Source organism: Poecilia reticulata, linkage group LG8 (assembly GCF_000633615.1).
Source record: "Poecilia reticulata strain Guanapo linkage group LG8, Guppy_female_1.0+MT, whole genome shotgun sequence".
Lineage (NCBI taxonomy): Eukaryota > Metazoa > Chordata > Actinopteri > Cyprinodontiformes > Poeciliidae > Poecilia > Poecilia reticulata.
Window position 1 is genome coordinate 18521864 of NC_024338.1, and position 16908 is coordinate 18538771.

The 16908-nt window shown below is 39.7% G+C and overlaps 1 protein-coding gene across 3 annotated transcripts in view; it reads left to right on the forward strand.

The window, feature by feature from the left end:
* ppfia3 (PTPRF interacting protein alpha 3) overlaps positions 1 to 16908 on the forward strand; it is a 42662-nt gene that overhangs the window by 20237 nt on the left and 5517 nt on the right. For 2 of the 3 annotated variants that reach the window (XM_008416424.2, XM_017306311.1), the window contains 15 exons: positions 534 to 596; positions 681 to 760; positions 2093 to 2261; positions 4684 to 4871; positions 6045 to 6282; positions 7472 to 7605; positions 8010 to 8164; positions 8260 to 8359; positions 8991 to 9072; positions 9147 to 9347; positions 12772 to 12837; positions 13240 to 13266; positions 13411 to 13586; positions 14802 to 14899; positions 16197 to 16372. In XM_008416424.2, the coding sequence (XP_008414646.1) occupies positions 534 to 596; positions 681 to 760; positions 2093 to 2261; positions 4684 to 4871; positions 6045 to 6282; positions 7472 to 7605; positions 8010 to 8164; positions 8260 to 8359; positions 8991 to 9072; positions 9147 to 9347; positions 12772 to 12837; positions 13240 to 13266; positions 13411 to 13586; positions 14802 to 14899; positions 16197 to 16372 (1953 nt within the window). Of the gene's footprint in view, positions 1 to 533; positions 597 to 680; positions 761 to 2092; positions 2262 to 4683; positions 4872 to 6044; positions 6283 to 7471; positions 7606 to 8009; positions 8165 to 8259; positions 8360 to 8990; positions 9073 to 9146; positions 9348 to 12771; positions 12838 to 12994; positions 13267 to 13410; positions 13587 to 14801; positions 14900 to 16196; positions 16373 to 16908 lie in introns of those variants that run through there. The other variant, XM_017306312.1, reaches the window with a different exon arrangement.

Sequence of the window (16908 nt, forward strand, 5' to 3'; positions counted from 1 at the left end):
TGGATGGATGGATGGATGGATGGATGGATGGATGGATGGATGGATGGATGGATGGATGGATGGATGGATGGATGGATGGACGGACGGACGGATGGCTGATGGATGGATGGATGTTTAGTTGAATTGATGGATGGATGGATGGACGGACAGACGGATGGATGGATGGATGGATGGATGGCTGGCTGGCTGGCTGGCTGATGGATGGATAGATGGCTGATGGATGGATGGATGTTTAGTTGGATGGATGGTTGGATGGATGGCTGATGGATGGATGAATAGATGGATGTTTAGTTGGATGGATGGATTGATGAATGAATGGATGTTTGGTTGGATGGATGTTTGGATGGTTGGATGCATGTAAAACAATATTTTTAATTTCTTTCAATCAGTTAAATACATTTTAAACCAAACCGTCAGCAGAATATAGACACCATTGTTTCTCCATATTTTCCCTAGTTCAGCTCAGTTTTCCTCTCATAGTTTCTGTTCTGCTTTGTGACCTGAAGAGTTAAAAACTCATGGCTTCCTTTCAGAACGCCCTTTCTGAGGAACTGTCCAACATGAAGAAGCTGCAGGACGATCTGCTAGCAAACAAGGTGCGGCTCCTGCATGCAGCCTTCCTGTTCCTGTCTGCGCACTCGCTCTTCCTCTGGTCCGACTCTGTCGTTTCTCACTTCCAGGATCAGCTGATCGCAGAGCTGGAGCGTCTTCAGCTGGAGGTGGACCAGCTCAGAGCCCGACCCGGAGGCTCCTACTCCAGGTCCGCAAACAGAAAGAGTCTGTCGCGCCATAAAACTAAGACAAAGACGACGTTTTCATCGGGAGCTTTTAAATCAACCGTATGAAGCACGATGGCGTTAGAGCCACTGTGCATAGGAATAAAAAGGAGCGCATTTCCACTGGAAAAATACAGACATTTTCTGGAAATTACATGGACATTTCTGAGTTTGAAAAGCTGAAAAATTTGGAAGAAGAAACTTGGAAACTTTGAGATTAATCTCACAAATTTTCTTGAAAAGTCTTGGAAGTTTCTGGATTTGAAAAGTAAAAAATGTGCAAATAAAAACTCAAAAATTTTCTAGAGACAGTAGGAACATTTCTGAATTTGAAAAGTCGAAAATTCACGAAACAAAATTCAGAAATTTTGGTATTAATCTCGGAAATTTTCTCGAAATTTTTTTTTTTAGTTTGAAAAGTCAAAAATTTGCAAGAAAATACTAAGAAATTTTAAAGTTAAACAGAAACTTTTTAGTGAAAACTTGGAGGTTTCTGAGTTCAAAAAGTGCAAAGTTTTCTAGAAAATACTCAGAAACTTTGAGATGTAACTAAGAGATGTGTTTTTTTTAAACTTGGACATTTCTGAGTCTCAAAAGTCGAAAATTTGAGAGAAAAAACTTTTAAACTTTTAATCTCAGAAATCTAATTTAAAAAAACTTGGAGATTTCTGAGTTTGAAAAGTCTCGGGTTCTTCATCACTCGGATCATCTTCCTCCAAAACTTTCAAATCGCTAACATCACTGACAACTTCCTCCTCTTCTGTGCTTTTAGTTGTTTACATTTTGACTTACCCTCATTACATCACAAAATGGCGTCGCGTTTTTACACCCTGCAATGCGATGGACTTTATTGCAATTTGTTTTAAATATTTATAATATATTTATTTTGTGTACACAGATTGAAAGCGATTCATCTTTTTTAAACAACGTCTCAGTTTTTTTTCGTGTTTCAGACTCTTTAACTCCAACCCGCCTCTAAAATGCACAGCTTTAGCATCTCCTGTGCCGATAAATCACTCACTAAACGCTGTCTGCGGTGACATGCGTTTCACGCTCACTGCATAAACACACGAATTACCCAACATTTCCCCGTCATCTGTCAGAGCCTCCTGTTCACCAGGTGTCTTCCAGTTACGCCGAGCTCCAGATTTTACCTCCTTTCTCCCACTTTTAAATGCCCTCTTGCACAACATTCCTCAACTTGTTTGTTTTTGTTAAACTGTCACAGACGAGTTGCCACAAAAACCTCATCCACCACAGGGATAATTGGCCTTTTAATCTTGTCTGGGGGAATCTTTTCCTTGTCTTCCCTGCAGCCGCTCTCTGCCAGGCAGCGCCCTGGAGCTGAGGTATTCCCATGGAGGCGGGTCGCTCCCGGCCGGCTCCACCACTCACCTGGATGCCTTCGGGAACGCCTCCGGCGGGGGGGTGGGCAGGCGGAGCCACAGGGCCCGCTGGAGCACCGCCCATGAGGACTCAAGCAAGGTGCCAAAAATTCACATTTTTACTGTTTTTATTCCTCAGTACGACTTATTAAAGAAATAAAATGTTTTTTTTTTATGCATCAGAGCTCCAGAAACGGTGCAACTGCACTGCAAAAACACAAAATCTTAGTAAGTTTCTAGTGCAAATAAGTCAAAACTAAAATGTCTTGTTAAAAGTGAAATAATCTTCCAGATGAACTAGTACTTTTCTTTGATCAATATAAAAAAAAACAATATTTAAAACAAGCTCGTATTTCTTGGTGAAAAGTTATTTATAACATTTATCTAATTTCAGGCTTACAGATATTTGGACTAAAACGTAAAGTACAAATATAAATAGATTTTAACTGTTCTGCTTTGCTAAATATAATTTTAAATAAAATATCATTTTTTATTTATAAGAGCTCCACAAAAAGTGAAACTTTTGTAAAACAATGTAGCTGCAAAAAATACAAAATCTTTCCAAGTTTCTAGTGCAAATAGTTGAAATAACACTAAACTAAACTAGAAGTAACTTTTCAGCTAACAGCTTTTTAAAGCAGAAAATTCCCTAAAAGTGATGAAAAAGTATTTGTTTCACTGGCAGATTATTTCACTTGTAACATGGTTGTTATAAGTTTGATAATCTTAAAAGAACTAGTTATTTTTCTTATCAATATAAAAGAATCATTGACTTAAAATAAGCGGCTGTTTCTTGCTGGAAAGTTAATTTGAAGTTAGTTTTGTCTTATTCCACATGTATTAAGGTATTTCCATAAAAGTAAAACAAAAACACAAATAATTCTGAGATTCGACTGTTTTTTTTTTCTAAATATAATTTTTAAAAGAAATTAAATGTCTCTTTTTTTTATTTATAAGAGCTCCAGAAACGGTGCAACTGTTGAAAAAACCATATAAAAATAATACAACAAATGCATTTATTAAACAATTTTAGGTTTTAAACATTTTCCACGCTAATTTTCTGTAAAAGCAAATGAAATAATTTACCAGTTTAGTCAGAATATCACAAATAAATGACAGAAACGGCGAAATGAAGGCGTCCTGAAGCGATCCGCTTTAGGTTTCGATGTTTTTGTAGCAGTTGCTGGAAACGTGTCCCGTTTGTAGGCGACCTGCTCGTCCTGCTCCGCAGCGGGCCTACGGGCTAATAAAACTGTCAAACGTAATGACATCAACGGCTGACAGGACCAGGGAATCGGGCAAATTAAATTTAACGAGCCGCAATTAGGATAATCAAGGAGCTACTGTAACAAAATCTGAGAAGGTTTTTTTATTCTAACCACAGCTGAATACACACTTTGGTTCTTCACGGTCATCTGCTTTCTCTTGCCGCATTCAGAAATTCAGATTTCTGCTTCGTTCCTGAACGCAGCGTCACTGGAAGAAGTTGGTCGAGTTTCACGAAAACAGTTTATGAGATTAAGTCTTCTACACTTCTGAGTTAATAAGGAAGAGAATTACACATTGTTTGAAATGTGCTCATTTAATGTAAACTACCCTGAAAATTTATTTAGTAATTATTGAGAAAGCGGCAGATTTTTTCTTCTTCCTGCTCCCTTTTCACTTGTTTATAGCAAGATTTAAAAGTGTGTGTTTTTTGGTGTTGAATCCTGATACATATAGTGGCGTAGTTATCAGTTGCTATGGCAACCAGTCTGAGTGTAGCATAACCGACGCAGGGAACGGGAAAAAAAAAAAGAAAACAAGTGGTTTTGAGTTATTCTTCAATGTTTTTCTGATATTTTTTTCCTTTGCTGTGTGAAAATCGTCAGGGCTGCACAGTGGGGCAGTTGGTAGAGCTGTTGCCTTGCAGCAAGAAGGTTCTGGGTTCGATTCCCAGCCCCGGTCTTTCTGCATGGAGTTTGCATGTTCTCCCTGTGCATGGTGGGTTTTCTCCGGGTACTCCGGTTTCCTCCCAGAGTCCAAAAACATGACTGTCAGGTTAATTGGCCTCTCCAAATTGCCCCTAGGTGTGAGTGTGTGTGTGCATGGTTGTTTGTCCTGTGTGTCTTTGTCTTGCCCTGTGACAGACTGGCGACCTGTCCAGGTGACCCCGCCTCTCACCCGGAACGTTAGCTGGAGAGGAACCAGCAACCCTCCCAACCCCATTAGGGACAAGGGTGTCAAGGAAATGGATGGATGGATGTGTGAAAATCCCTACATGACACGTTAAAGTATCTCCACCGTGGTGGGCAGGCGCAAAATATTTTGATGTAAACATTTACACGCAAGAGGTCTATTAAAAAAAACCCTATAATAAATAAACAAACAGCTCTCAGCCTGGTGGGGGTGCAAGTAAAGCCTGGTGGCCCGCCAGGCTTAAAATACAGTTGGAGAATTAAAAGTTGTATTCTTGAATTGTGAAAAACAAAACTGAGTCCAGACCCTGAAAGCAGTTCTTTCTGGTTTGCCTCTCTCTGCAGTACCCAGACTGGGAGAGCGGGGCTCTGCTGGGAACCGGGTACGAGCAGAGCATGGACGTGGGCTGCTCCGACGACGAGGACGACGGCGAGCCTCGATTTGAGCTGCTGTCCCCCAGCGGACAGACAGACGTGCAAACCCTGGCCATCATGCTGCAGAAACAGCTGGAGGCCATCAATAAGGAGATCAAGTATGAAGGAGGGAGGGAAGCAGAAAGGCAGTAATTCAGGAAATCCCTCCGCACAGCCTGACACACATCATCACCTGCAGCAGCCTGGAAACACCATCAGCTCTCTGATACGGCATCAGGGGAAAATAAACACACAGTGATTAGATTTTACGGCTCTTAATGTCATAAACATGTTGATATTAAAAGGGTCAACAGATAAATCTGAGCTGTAATAAGATGTTTGAGGTAGAAATAGCGACTAGGCTTTTTCTTTTTTATGTGTTTTTATCCTCGTTGACCTTTAACCCACTTTGAAAAACATGATTTTTATACTGTTGTTGTAACATTTGCACAAAATCCAGGAGAGTTGCTCCATTTTCTCATGAGCTAAATCAGTCTGGCCAATATAAATATCAATTACACAAACATGCATATATGAATAAAACTTTCATTTATCAATGAAAGACCGAAAGAGTAAAACTCTGAAATCTAAACGAGTCCTGTTACCATCTTAGCAATTCACCATTTGGGAGTATTTACAAAACGAGTCAACAAACCTGGATTTAAATATCAATATCAACAAAACAAACAAAACTTGATAAATTGGTCTACTTTGGTATCTTCTTTTGCCACCTGAGAATGTTTTCAAGTTTCAATGTGATTGTGTTTCATTACTTTATTTAACATTAGGTATATATTTCATGAATATTGAGTTTTATATCATATGTGCGTACCACTGTATGCGTCTATGACATATTAGACTTTGTGCCTCTTTTCGTTTCCACTGCTTCACTCAAAGATCTTGTGAAAATATTAGCCTATTATTGATCATTTAACTTAATACATAATTCAACAGAAAATAAAATCAAGACTGTTTGGTTGTTTAAAGTCAAAAATATTGAATGAATCATGAATTCCTGCCTGTTTTTGTCTGATTGCGCTAAAAGCTAATGGAGGGATTGTTAAAGTACAACATCGGAGTTGTACCGACACAATCTACCAACCTTACAACGCAGCCACACAAGTAGAGCTCAGTTATTACATCATTTTTAGGGATTTATGTTCAGCAGCCATGTTGGATTCTGGGGTTGTGGTTGTTTGGGTTCTAATGAATGATGTCAGAAGTGAATTGGTATTTAAAGTAGTTTAATATCCCCTGATTTTCTTTCTGCATCTTTGTTTTGGTTGAACCAGGCTGATCCAGGAGGAGAAGGAGAACACGGAGCTGCGAGCCGAGGAAATCGAGAGCCGGGTCAGCGTGGCGTTGGACAGCCCGCCCACACACCCCTCCTCTTTGGGCAGAGACGGCACGGGACGGGGCTTCATCCCATCATCCATCACGTCCTCCACCCTGGCCTCCCCGTCTCCCCCCAGCTCTGGACACTCCACCCCTCGCCTGCCTCACTCCCCGGCCCGCGAGTCCGATAGACAGGTACCAGTAACCGGTCCTGGAATGCAAAACCTCCAGCCAGTGTTTAACATTTTTACTTTACTTCCCTGTTTATGCAAACATATAGCTCGTCCAGAAAGGGAGTCGTCCATTGAAGCCGATAACTGTAGAAAACACAAAAATTAGATCTTTTAAAGGGGACCGGTTATGCAAAATTCACTTGTGCACATTTTTTATAAAACCACCAAGTCATGTTTTTGGGAAATAAGTTAATATTTTTTGGTATCTGAAAAATGAGCCAATTCAAAAATCTCCCGGTTGTTAAGTCACGTTAAGAGTTGGCCAGGAATTAGTTACATTCACTTGAGCAACTTTTAGAAAAAATTCACTTCTTGGAGTATTTTATTGGGGCTGCACAGTGGCGCAGTAGGTAGAGCTGTTGCCTTGCAGCAAGAAGGTTCTGGGTTCGATTCCCAGCCCTGGTCTTTCTGCATGGAGTTTGCATGTTCTCCCTGTGCATGGTGGGTTTTCTCCGGGTACTCCGGTTTCCTCCACAGTCCAAAAACATGACTGTCAGGTTAATTGGYCTCTCCAAATTGCCCCAAGGTGTGAGTGTGCATGGTTGTTTGTCCTGTGTGTCTCTGTGTTGCCCTGCGACAGACTGGCGACCTGTCCAGGGTGACCCCGCCTCTCGCCCGGAACGTTAGCTGGAGAGGAACCAGCAACCCTCCCGACCCACTGAGGGACAAGGGTGTTAGAAAATGGATGGATGGAGTATTTTCTTGAAAAATCTTTTACTCCTTTTTACTTTTACTTGAGTAAAAGCACGTTGAGTCACTTGAGTGCAATTTTTGGTTACTCTTTCCACCTCTGGTCACGTTCAGCTAGCATTCCGCCGTTACCTAGCAACCCCAGCCGAGCCCAGCCTCGTTACCTAGCAACGCAAGCGGAGCTCCTGGAGAACGGCCACCGGTTTAACTTCATCTGCTCTGCTTTAAAAGACAAGTGTGTTTTGTTGTTGACTTGTTGACAAGTGTGTTTTGTTGTTGACCATTCAGAAACTACTCTGGAAAAAGTGGTTAATCATCAATAACTTTATTTTACCATATGTTTGGAAAGCTGAGTTTGGTTTTACATGGGGGGAAATATGTAGGTGTGTCATAAAAGCAAAAACATAAAATCCGTGGGGGCTTTGACACTTTTAAGACTGAGATAACGTTTCACATTCCAGAACAACAAAGAGGATGATCGATCTCTTGCTCTCCTCGACTCCACGCCTCCTCCGACTCCTCGCGCGCTGCGATTGGACAGAATGACCCTCACCCACCCGGGCGCCATGCTCGACGACCCCCGGGAGTTTCGCAGGTAACGTCGACACAGCTTTCAGTTTTTGTGGTTCAACTTGTCTAGGGAGCTAAACTGAGGCCATAAAATTCTATCAACATTTTTATATATATATATATATATATATATATATATATATTTGGATCTGAAAAATTATTTTGAAGCTGAAAAGTTTTGGAACTAAAAAAAAGTTGGAAACTTGAAAAAATTGTTGAATCCTGAAAAAAAAATTTTAATTAGAAAATAAGTTTGAAATTGAGAAAAAGTTTTGAATCTTGAAAAACATCTATAAAAAAAACTATATAAAAAACTAAATTTTCAGATTCAAAGGGTTTTTTCTCAATTTAATTTTATTAAACTTTATGGCCCTAATTTACCTCCAAATTTTTCCACTTACTGATTTATTTATTGTTTTCCTTTCCCAGCCTTTCTGCAGACGGCAGCAGCTCCAACAGCAGCCAGGATTCTCTCCACAAGTCCAGCAAGAAGAAGAGCATCAAGTCTTCCATCGGCCGGCTTTTTGGGAAGAAGGAGAAAGGACGGCTGGGCCAACCTGGGCGTGATGAATCTGCCTCTCTTGGTAAACGACAAGAGAGCGTTACCTCCTTGTCATTTCAAGCACAGTTGAGTTCCCACGGTTTTTCAGTAGAGTTGATCTTTCCATGTCTCTCCCAGCGTCTACGCCCTCTGAAGACCTCGGATCTGGAGACGCAATGGGGATAAACAAGACGGGAACTCTTGGTCCGGCAGATAAGGACCGTCGCAGCAAAAAGAAGTCAGTGAATCTTGTGGTGTTTTAAAGGGGATGCAAAACTCACATTTTGGATATTTTTGTTCTTTTCATTTTGGTGTTTATTGCTTCAGTCCAAGCGCGTAAAAAAAACAAACACCCAGCAGTTTTATGTTAATTTTGCAATAAGTTAGTGTTTTTTTTTTTTTATTGTCTGGAAAATGAGTCGTTTCAAAAACTTTTCAGTAAGTCACATTCCTGGAGCACTACGCCGTTACCTAGCAACCCCGGCGGAGTTCTGTCCGTTACCTAGCAACCCAAACAGGGCTCCAGCATGTTTGGTCAGTTGGTTTTACCGCTGTGTGTGCTGTGAAATTGTTTTGTTGTTGACTTACCATCTGGAAACCACTTGCTGCATTCTTGGTGGTTGTGCAGGAGGCTCCACTTCTGCTTTTCAAAGATGCACAGTTGTATAATTGTGCCTATTTGAATTTAAAATGACTAGAGTCCCTAAAACGGCTAAAATCTCATTATCTAAGAATGATTTTGTGCCAAAAATGTCATCAACATGTTCTGTGTTGCCATAGGCGATCCTGACCTGCATAATTGGTCACTTTTAATTATTTGCTTTAACTGGTTTCCAGTTTTCAATGAAACGTTCTTGTCTGTTTGTCAGACATGAACTTCTGGAAGAAGCTTGTCGCCAAGGACTTCCGTTTGCATCCTGGGATGGACCGACTGTTGTGTCTTGGTTAGAGGTACGTCATCCTCAAATGCTATTAAATGTATGGATTATTGTGGTTTTGTGTCTAATTGTGTCACTTCCTTCCAGCTGTGGGTCGGTATGCCCGCCTGGTACGTTGCGGCGTGTCGCGCTAACGTAAAGAGCGGCGCCATCATGGCCAACCTGTCGGACACGGAGATCCAGCGGGAGATCGGCATCAGTAACCCGCTGCACCGCCTCAAGCTGCGCCTGGCCATCCAGGAGATGGTGTCCCTCACCAGCCCGTCTGCCCCGGCCAGCACTCGCTCAGTAAGGCATTGACACCTGCTTCTACCTGTGGGAGCGCAGCTTTGATATCGGCGGGTACAACTCGCATGCTCACTGTCAAAACACAAAATCTTGCCAAGTATGTTTTTGTCTGGTTTCTAGTGCAAATATCTTAGCATACTTGAAATAAGACAAAAGTAACTTTTTAGCAATATACTGTACGGAGCTAAATTGAGGCCAAAAAATGTGTTTCGTTTTTGTTTTTACTAAAAAAGAACATATTTAAAATGTAAAACAAAAAAAAAAAAAAAGTTTTTTTTAATTGAAAATGTGTTGAAACTGGAAAAAAATAATTTGACAAAAATGTTTAGAAACTGAAAATAACTTTGAAACAAGAAAAGATTTGACTGAAAAAAATATTTAGAAACTGAAAATTTCAGTTTCAAAACACTGACATTTTTTCAAACGGAAAGAATTTCAAGTTTAAAAAAAATTGTTTTTCCTTTTTTTTTTTTTTAAATAGTCAGAAGCAACTTTGAAACTGAAAAAGAAAATATTGAAACTAAAAATACAACTTTTTCAGTTTCAATTAGTTTTTGTTTTTTATCAGTTTCAGTTTTAAACAAACTTTATGGCCCTAATTTAGCTCCTTATTTTAGGAACTACGTTTTAAATTAATAAATTCTTAATATTGATGAAAAAGAAAAACATTCTACTTCCACTGACAGATTATGTGACTTAAAACAAGACAGTTTTCATATGTTCTAAGTGAAATAATCTGCCAGTAGAACTGGAACATTTTCATCAATATCATGGAATTATTGACTTGAACAAGCTCCCGTATGTTGTTGAAAAGTTTCTTGTGAGTTAGTTTCGTCTTATTTCAAGAACACTAAGATATTTGCAGTAGAAACGAGGCCAAAATTGCTTGGTAAGATTTAGTGTTTTGCAGTGTTTCTCACATTGTTCTTTATTCTTTATACACGTTTTGTTTGTAATGTTTTGGTTCTCATTATATGAGCTGACCTTAGCAGTCTTGTGAAACTTGTTCTCAGTAGGGAGTTGGTTCTTTTTGCTCTGTCCAACATGCAGCTCAGTGTGGCTGTTCATACTTGGTGCTAACACGAAGGCTTAGCGATCCAATAACAAGCTGACAGCTGCAGCTATGTGTGTTCACACTTTGTGTTGAAATGCATCCCCACATGCTCAGTTACCAAGTCTTCATGTAAATAAATATGCAGCCTGCGTCATACGGCAAGCACATAGCATGTTTTTGCTACAAAAACACATTCCTGTGTCAGAACGCTGACATATAATTCATTTTAGATTCTTATGAGTCACATTTGCTGCAGAGAATTGAAAATATTTCTATAAGTTTGTGCAAAAGAAGAGAAGTAAATGATCTTTCAATAATAATTAATAGTAATCTTCAATTATGTTGACAGATTATTGACAGTTTTCTATGCAATTATTTTCTCAAAAATAAAAACATGTCCTATACAGGCATTGTTTGATATTGTTGTTATGAAAAAATAGCCTTAAAAATGTGCATTTTACATTTGGGTTGTTTTTTTTTTCAAAAACCATAGCAGGTTTGGCTAACCCTAACCTTAACCCTCTTTATTTTTTCTGTCCATAAACAGCATAAAAGTTAAATACATCACAGACTATGCATTAAAGAGTGCATAATCGATGTAGAAGACATAATTCAGACTCATTAAAACTGTAAAACCCTCTAATTGATCACAAATAGGAATTTTTAAGTTACATGCTAACGTTAGCATTGCTAGCAGCTAGCTGTTAGCATGTCACAGTTTCCTCACAGAGCTGTCTGAAACTTGTCTGTCACCATTTTACCCACTCAGAAATAAACATAAACTTTTTTAGTTAAATAAAGTAAAGATTTTTTTTGGGACGAGTTTGTAGATCCAAAAATTCCCACTTTGAACATCCTGAAGTTTCCCCTGAAAGCAGCATAACAGCTCCCTGGATTTTCTGTTAAATTTAAAACTACTCCCTGTATATGTATATAATCCTGTATACATTTAGCTGCTGAATTAAAACAGAGTTTTGGATTTGTGTGCGTCGTTTTGTGTAAGAATATCAGTTTGATAAGACTTTCCTCAGGCGGCAGAAATATTAGCTTCATATCTGGAGAAAAATGCCTTCTGTAAACAGTTCTGTCCATCTCTGCTGCTGCCAAATGTCTGGGGAAATGTTTGAAGATAGGAGTTTTTCTGGGGCTGGAAGTTTGTATCAAGTCTTTCCTGGAATAATCTGGATTAGCAGAATGTCCTCAACCCGTCCAGGTTGAGTTCACACCTGTATTTATCCCTGTTGACGAGTGACTAGAGCAGGACACCAGATCTGAACAACCCGAAGGCTACGAACGAAAAAATCTTTCCAAGGTGGGACAGATCAGCCTCTGGCTCACCTTGAACAGGAAACACTGCAAAAACAGAAAACCTTTTGTTTAGTTTCCAGTGAAAATATATTGATTATTACTCTAAATAAGACAAAACTAAGTAAATTCACTTCTAGAAAGTTTTTGGGAATAATGTAACTTTTTTTTAGGTATTTTTTGACAGAAATGTACTCCTTTCCTTTAATTTCTTAAACTCAGAAAATTTCCAAAAGTCAAAGATTTTTCACTTGTGAAACTCAAAACTGTCCAAGATTTTTTACAAAATTTCTGAGCTTTTTCGTCCACTGTTGGAGCTCCAAAAGTCAAAGTTTTTTCTAGAAAATTTCTGAGCTTAATCTCAAATTTCTGAGTATTTTCTCACCAATTTTTGAGTTTTCAAACTCAAACGTTTCCAAGTTTGTCTAGAAAACTTCTGAGCTTTTTCTCTCAAATTTTCAGTTTTTGGAGCTCAGAAATATATAACACAATTTCTAGAAATTTTCTTGAGTTAATGTCAAAACTTCTGAGCTTTTTCTTGCAAATTTTCCACTTTTCTAGAGAAGTTCTGAGATTAATCTCAAAATCTCATTTTTTTCTCGTTACTTTACGACTTTCTTTTTGAAACTCTGAAATTTCCACGTTTTTCTAGAAAATTTCTACGATTAATTTAAACATTTAAAAGTTTTTGGCAGAAATGTTTGTATTCGCCCTAATTCTCCGTCGTTCTTCTTTCTATCGGATATTTTTGTTTTCAAAAGAAGTTTCCAGAAGAAGCTTGAAGTTGTCTGGCTGGGTTCGCTTTGGCTTTTCTCTCCTGCAGCTTGTTTGTTTTGGTTGAAACGTTGGGAAACAATCATTCAGAGGATTTCACTCGACACCCTGAACAGATGCTATCAGTTGAAAGAAACCGGTTGAACGTTTTGTCCGTTGCTCGATGCCTCGCTGCGTGATTGATGGCTCCTGTCGGGAAATCTGTCACCTCCGATGCTCGAGGCATGAAGGGCAATCTGTGTTTTGTTTTAAAGCGCTCAGAGTAAATGTCTGTGCTTTCTTTGTCTGCAGTCCACCAGCAACGTGTGGATGACCCACGCGGAGATGGAGTCCCTGAACGCCGCCACCAAGCCTCCGGTTAGTGGTGCCGTTTCCTGTCGGATTCCCTTTCTATGGTCAGGATTTGTGCACAACCGTCTGGTCTGGTCTGAATCACGTTGATGAGTCTCTCCCCTTCCTCCTCTTCTTTCTCTGTATTTGTCCCTCTCTCCGTCTGTCTCCTCTGTGGGCTCAGGCCATAGTGTTGAGCATCTCCCTGTTTCTACGTGAACTGCTTCAAACTAATTACCCGTTCACTAACACACTGTTCCTCACTTTTGTCCTCTTTTCCTGCTGCTGCTGCTGCTGTGACCTCTCCCTCTTTTGCTTCTCCTCATTCATCCCTCCATCCGTCCACACCGCTTCTTACCTTCCCTCCCCCCCACTCCACTCGCTCCGTCTTCCTCTCTTTCTGCCTCGTCTTTTCTCTCCGCGTTGCAGGAACTGAAGGAGTTCAGCTGGGATCAGGTGAGGATCACATTTTTTCATATTTTTTTTATTTTACTAACAAAACGCGCCGGTTATTTGTCGGTTGCTTCATCTGCAGTGAGTCATGAGCGTGAAATGTAAAGCCGAGTGTGATTCAGCGCCGATCATCTTGTCCCCGTCCAGATTCTGGCCTACGGCGACATGAATCATGAGTGGGTGGGCAACGACTGGCTGCCCAGCCTGGGCCTGCCCCAGTACCGCAGCTACTTCATGGAGTCGCTGGTGGACGCCCGCATGCTGGACCACCTGACCAAGAAGGAGCTGAGGGGACAGCTCAAGATGGTGGACAGCTTCCACAGGTACGGCGCGGCGCCTGCACGAAACCCACTGCTGTTCCCCACTAACAGATGTGCTGGTTCAAGACTTTTTGGTTTTTATTAAATTAACTGAATTCAGAGTTTTGATCTCAGAAGATTAAAGTCTGAATTCTGAGAACAAACAGTAAAAATTCTGATAAGAAAAGTCAAAATTCTCAGAAAAAGGTCATAGTTCTTATAAAAAAGTAAATTTTCTGAAATTAATGTTGGAACATTTAGAAAAAAGTAAACTTTAAAAAAATCTCCAAATTTTTATAAAAACAGTAAGAAATCCAGATAATGTCAGAATTCTGACTTAAAGTTAAAATTCTGAAATTAAAGTTAGAATTCTGAGAAAACAATTCTGAATTCTGAGAACAAACAGTAAAAAGTTTGATAAGAAAAGTCAAAATTCTCAGAAAAAGGTCAGAGTTCTGATAAAAAAGTAAAATTTCTGAAATTAATGTTGGAACATTTAGAAAAGAGTAAACTTTAAAAAATCTCTGAATTTTGATAAAAACAGTGAGAAATCCAGATAATGTCAAAAGTCTGACTTAAAGTTAAAATTCTGAAATTAAAGTTAGAATTCTGAGAAAAAAGTAAAGTTTTAGAAAAAAGTCAGAATTCTGAGGAAAAAAGTCAGAATTGAGTTTAGTCAAAGTTTTGATATTTCAGGCGATCTAGAAACGAAGTTCTAGAATCTTTTCATGTTAGAAAAATGCAATTAAGCGGATAAGCGGAAGAAAATGGATGGATGGAAAATCCAGTTTGTTTTAACGTTTAATTCATGTAGTTAGTTAATCAAAATTACCACTTTAAATCCCCCAAACGTTTTTTGTTTTAATGCCTTACAGCTCCTCTGTTTTTGCTTTTTTGTTGCAGTTTTAATGGCAACACAAACCGAGAAAATACAAGATTTAATTTCCGTTTATTAACTAAAACAAAATGGGGAAAAAAAGCAAAAAAAAAAAACATTTAAACTGAGTTTCTGAAGAAACTGAACTCATGAGTCACTTTCTAATTTATAAGTTTTGGTTACTTTCACTGAAAAGCTGAGGGCGTTTTTCAGGCGAATCTTCACTCGTCGTCACGGAGACGGCTCGGTGTGGCGTCCGATCAAGGCTCTGCGCTGAAAGCCTCAAGTGCTTCGAAGATTAAAAGTGACCCCCAGTTCCCTGCTTGAACCTGTTAAACCCTCCTGCCCTTTGACCTCCGCAGGGTCAGTTTGCATTACGGCATCATGTGCCTGAAGCGCCTGAATTACGACCGAAAAGAGCTGGAGAGGCGGAGAGAGGACAGCGTCCACCAGAATAAAGGTAATCTCCTCTTTCTAATCATCTTATTTCACCATTTCTGCTCAAATTATAACATGCTAAATCAATTATATTGTCTTTCCAAAAGCATTTATTTATAATTCTTATATTACTCATATTAAAGCTTTAAAGTAAATTTATTAAATGCAGAATAAGTGCAGCGATGTGGAATGTGTGACAATGAGATTGGTCACATGAGCTTTATAAATAATGTTTTATTACAAAATTAAAGAGGAAATATACTAGAGAATTATTTATCAATCAATATTAATATTAAATATGCAGAAACTGGTACTAATGTTGTCAAGATGTTTGCTTATGTCCATATTAGATCATATAAAAGTTAAAAACAAGGATGTGAAAGTCAAATATTTTCAAAAGTCTCACAGGAGTTTAAATAAAGAGCCGTAATTCTTGGTTTAATGTTAATAAAAAACAACAAAAATCTTTTTTACATGATGAGATTTTAGTTTGGTCAGTTCAGAATAACATGTTTTCACTTTAAGCTGCTGGTGGCCACGCCCCCAACTCAGCATTTACACTCCCACGTGAAAATTGCTGCGCAATTATACAAATGTACATCTTTGAAAAGCAGAAGTGGAGCCTCCTATACAACCAACAAGAATTCAGCAAGTGGTTTCTGAGTAATAAGTCAGCAACAAAACACTCGTCTTTTCCAGCAGCCATTAGCTACGTTTCCATCGCAAATTACAAAACCATGTCGATATCCTGCAAAAACTGTCCAATCAAAAACCGTGAGTTTTTCCATTAAGCAAATTTATTTTAGTAATTACAATTTGCACAATTCTCAGGTAAATGGAAACACAGATATTGTAAAGCGCATACAAAGGGTAAAGCAAGCTGGCCAAATTCCGCTTGGGTTGCTAGGTAACGGGGCTGGGCTCTGCTGGGGTTGCTAGGTAACGGGGCTGAGCTCTGCTGGGGTTGCTAGGTAACGACTCAGTGCCTTTGGAATGTAACTTAATGATCAGGAAGTTTTTGAAACGGCTAATTTTCGCTGCCAAAAAACATTCACCTATTTCCAAAAAAAAAGCCGAGCTGAGTTCTTTAAGCACTCAGACGTTTTTAGAAGCAGTCGAACCCCAAACATGAAAAGATGCAAAATGTAAAATATGCATAACAGTTTTTAAGGAAATAGTTTGTAAGGTTGAATGTGGTAGATTGAACCGATACGAGTGGCCAAAAACTTTGATGATTTATTAGCTTCTATTTCAGAAACAGGCCGATCAGGATCATTTCGTGACTTTCTCAGTGATCAGAGTCTGTTGCTCCTGTCCAGATGTGATGGTGTGGTCCAACGAGCGCGTGATGTGCTGGGTCCAGAGCGTCGGCCTGAAGGAGTACGCAGACAACCTCAGAGAGAGCGGCGTCCACGGCGCGCTGCTGGCTCTGGACGACACCTTTGACTACACCGACCTGGCCCTGCTGCTGCAGATCCCCAATCAGAACACGCAGGTGATGCATTTACTGACCTCACCAGAACCAGAACCAGAACCAAACGAGGAGACGCAGCATTCAGCTTCAGCCAAAACACTGGGTTCCTTTAAATCTAGACTGGAACCCACCTGGTTAGAGCTGCTTTAGAAAAGTAATGAAACATTTCACATGATGTTTTCACTTTGAAAAGTGCTACAGAAATAAATTTGACTTGAAATCAAGGTACTACCGTGTTTCCCCGATAGTAAGACACCTCCGATTGTAAGACGTATCGGGGGTTTCAGGGGGGTCGGCTAATATAAGCCGTACCCCGAAAGTAAGACGTACCCCGAAAGTGACATATGTCTTACTTTCGGGGAAACACGGGGGTATTGCCGCCTCCCTCTCATCTAGCTGCGCGCCGCGTCCTGCCCACGTCCGCACCGTCCCCCTCTCCATACGTCACCGCGCCGTCCCCTGCCCTTCCTTTTATAAAACTGTTTTGTGGTGAATACAATACTGTTCAGGTTGTTAATAAATGTTAATTTTATGGTTAAAACAAAAAATTCGACAAT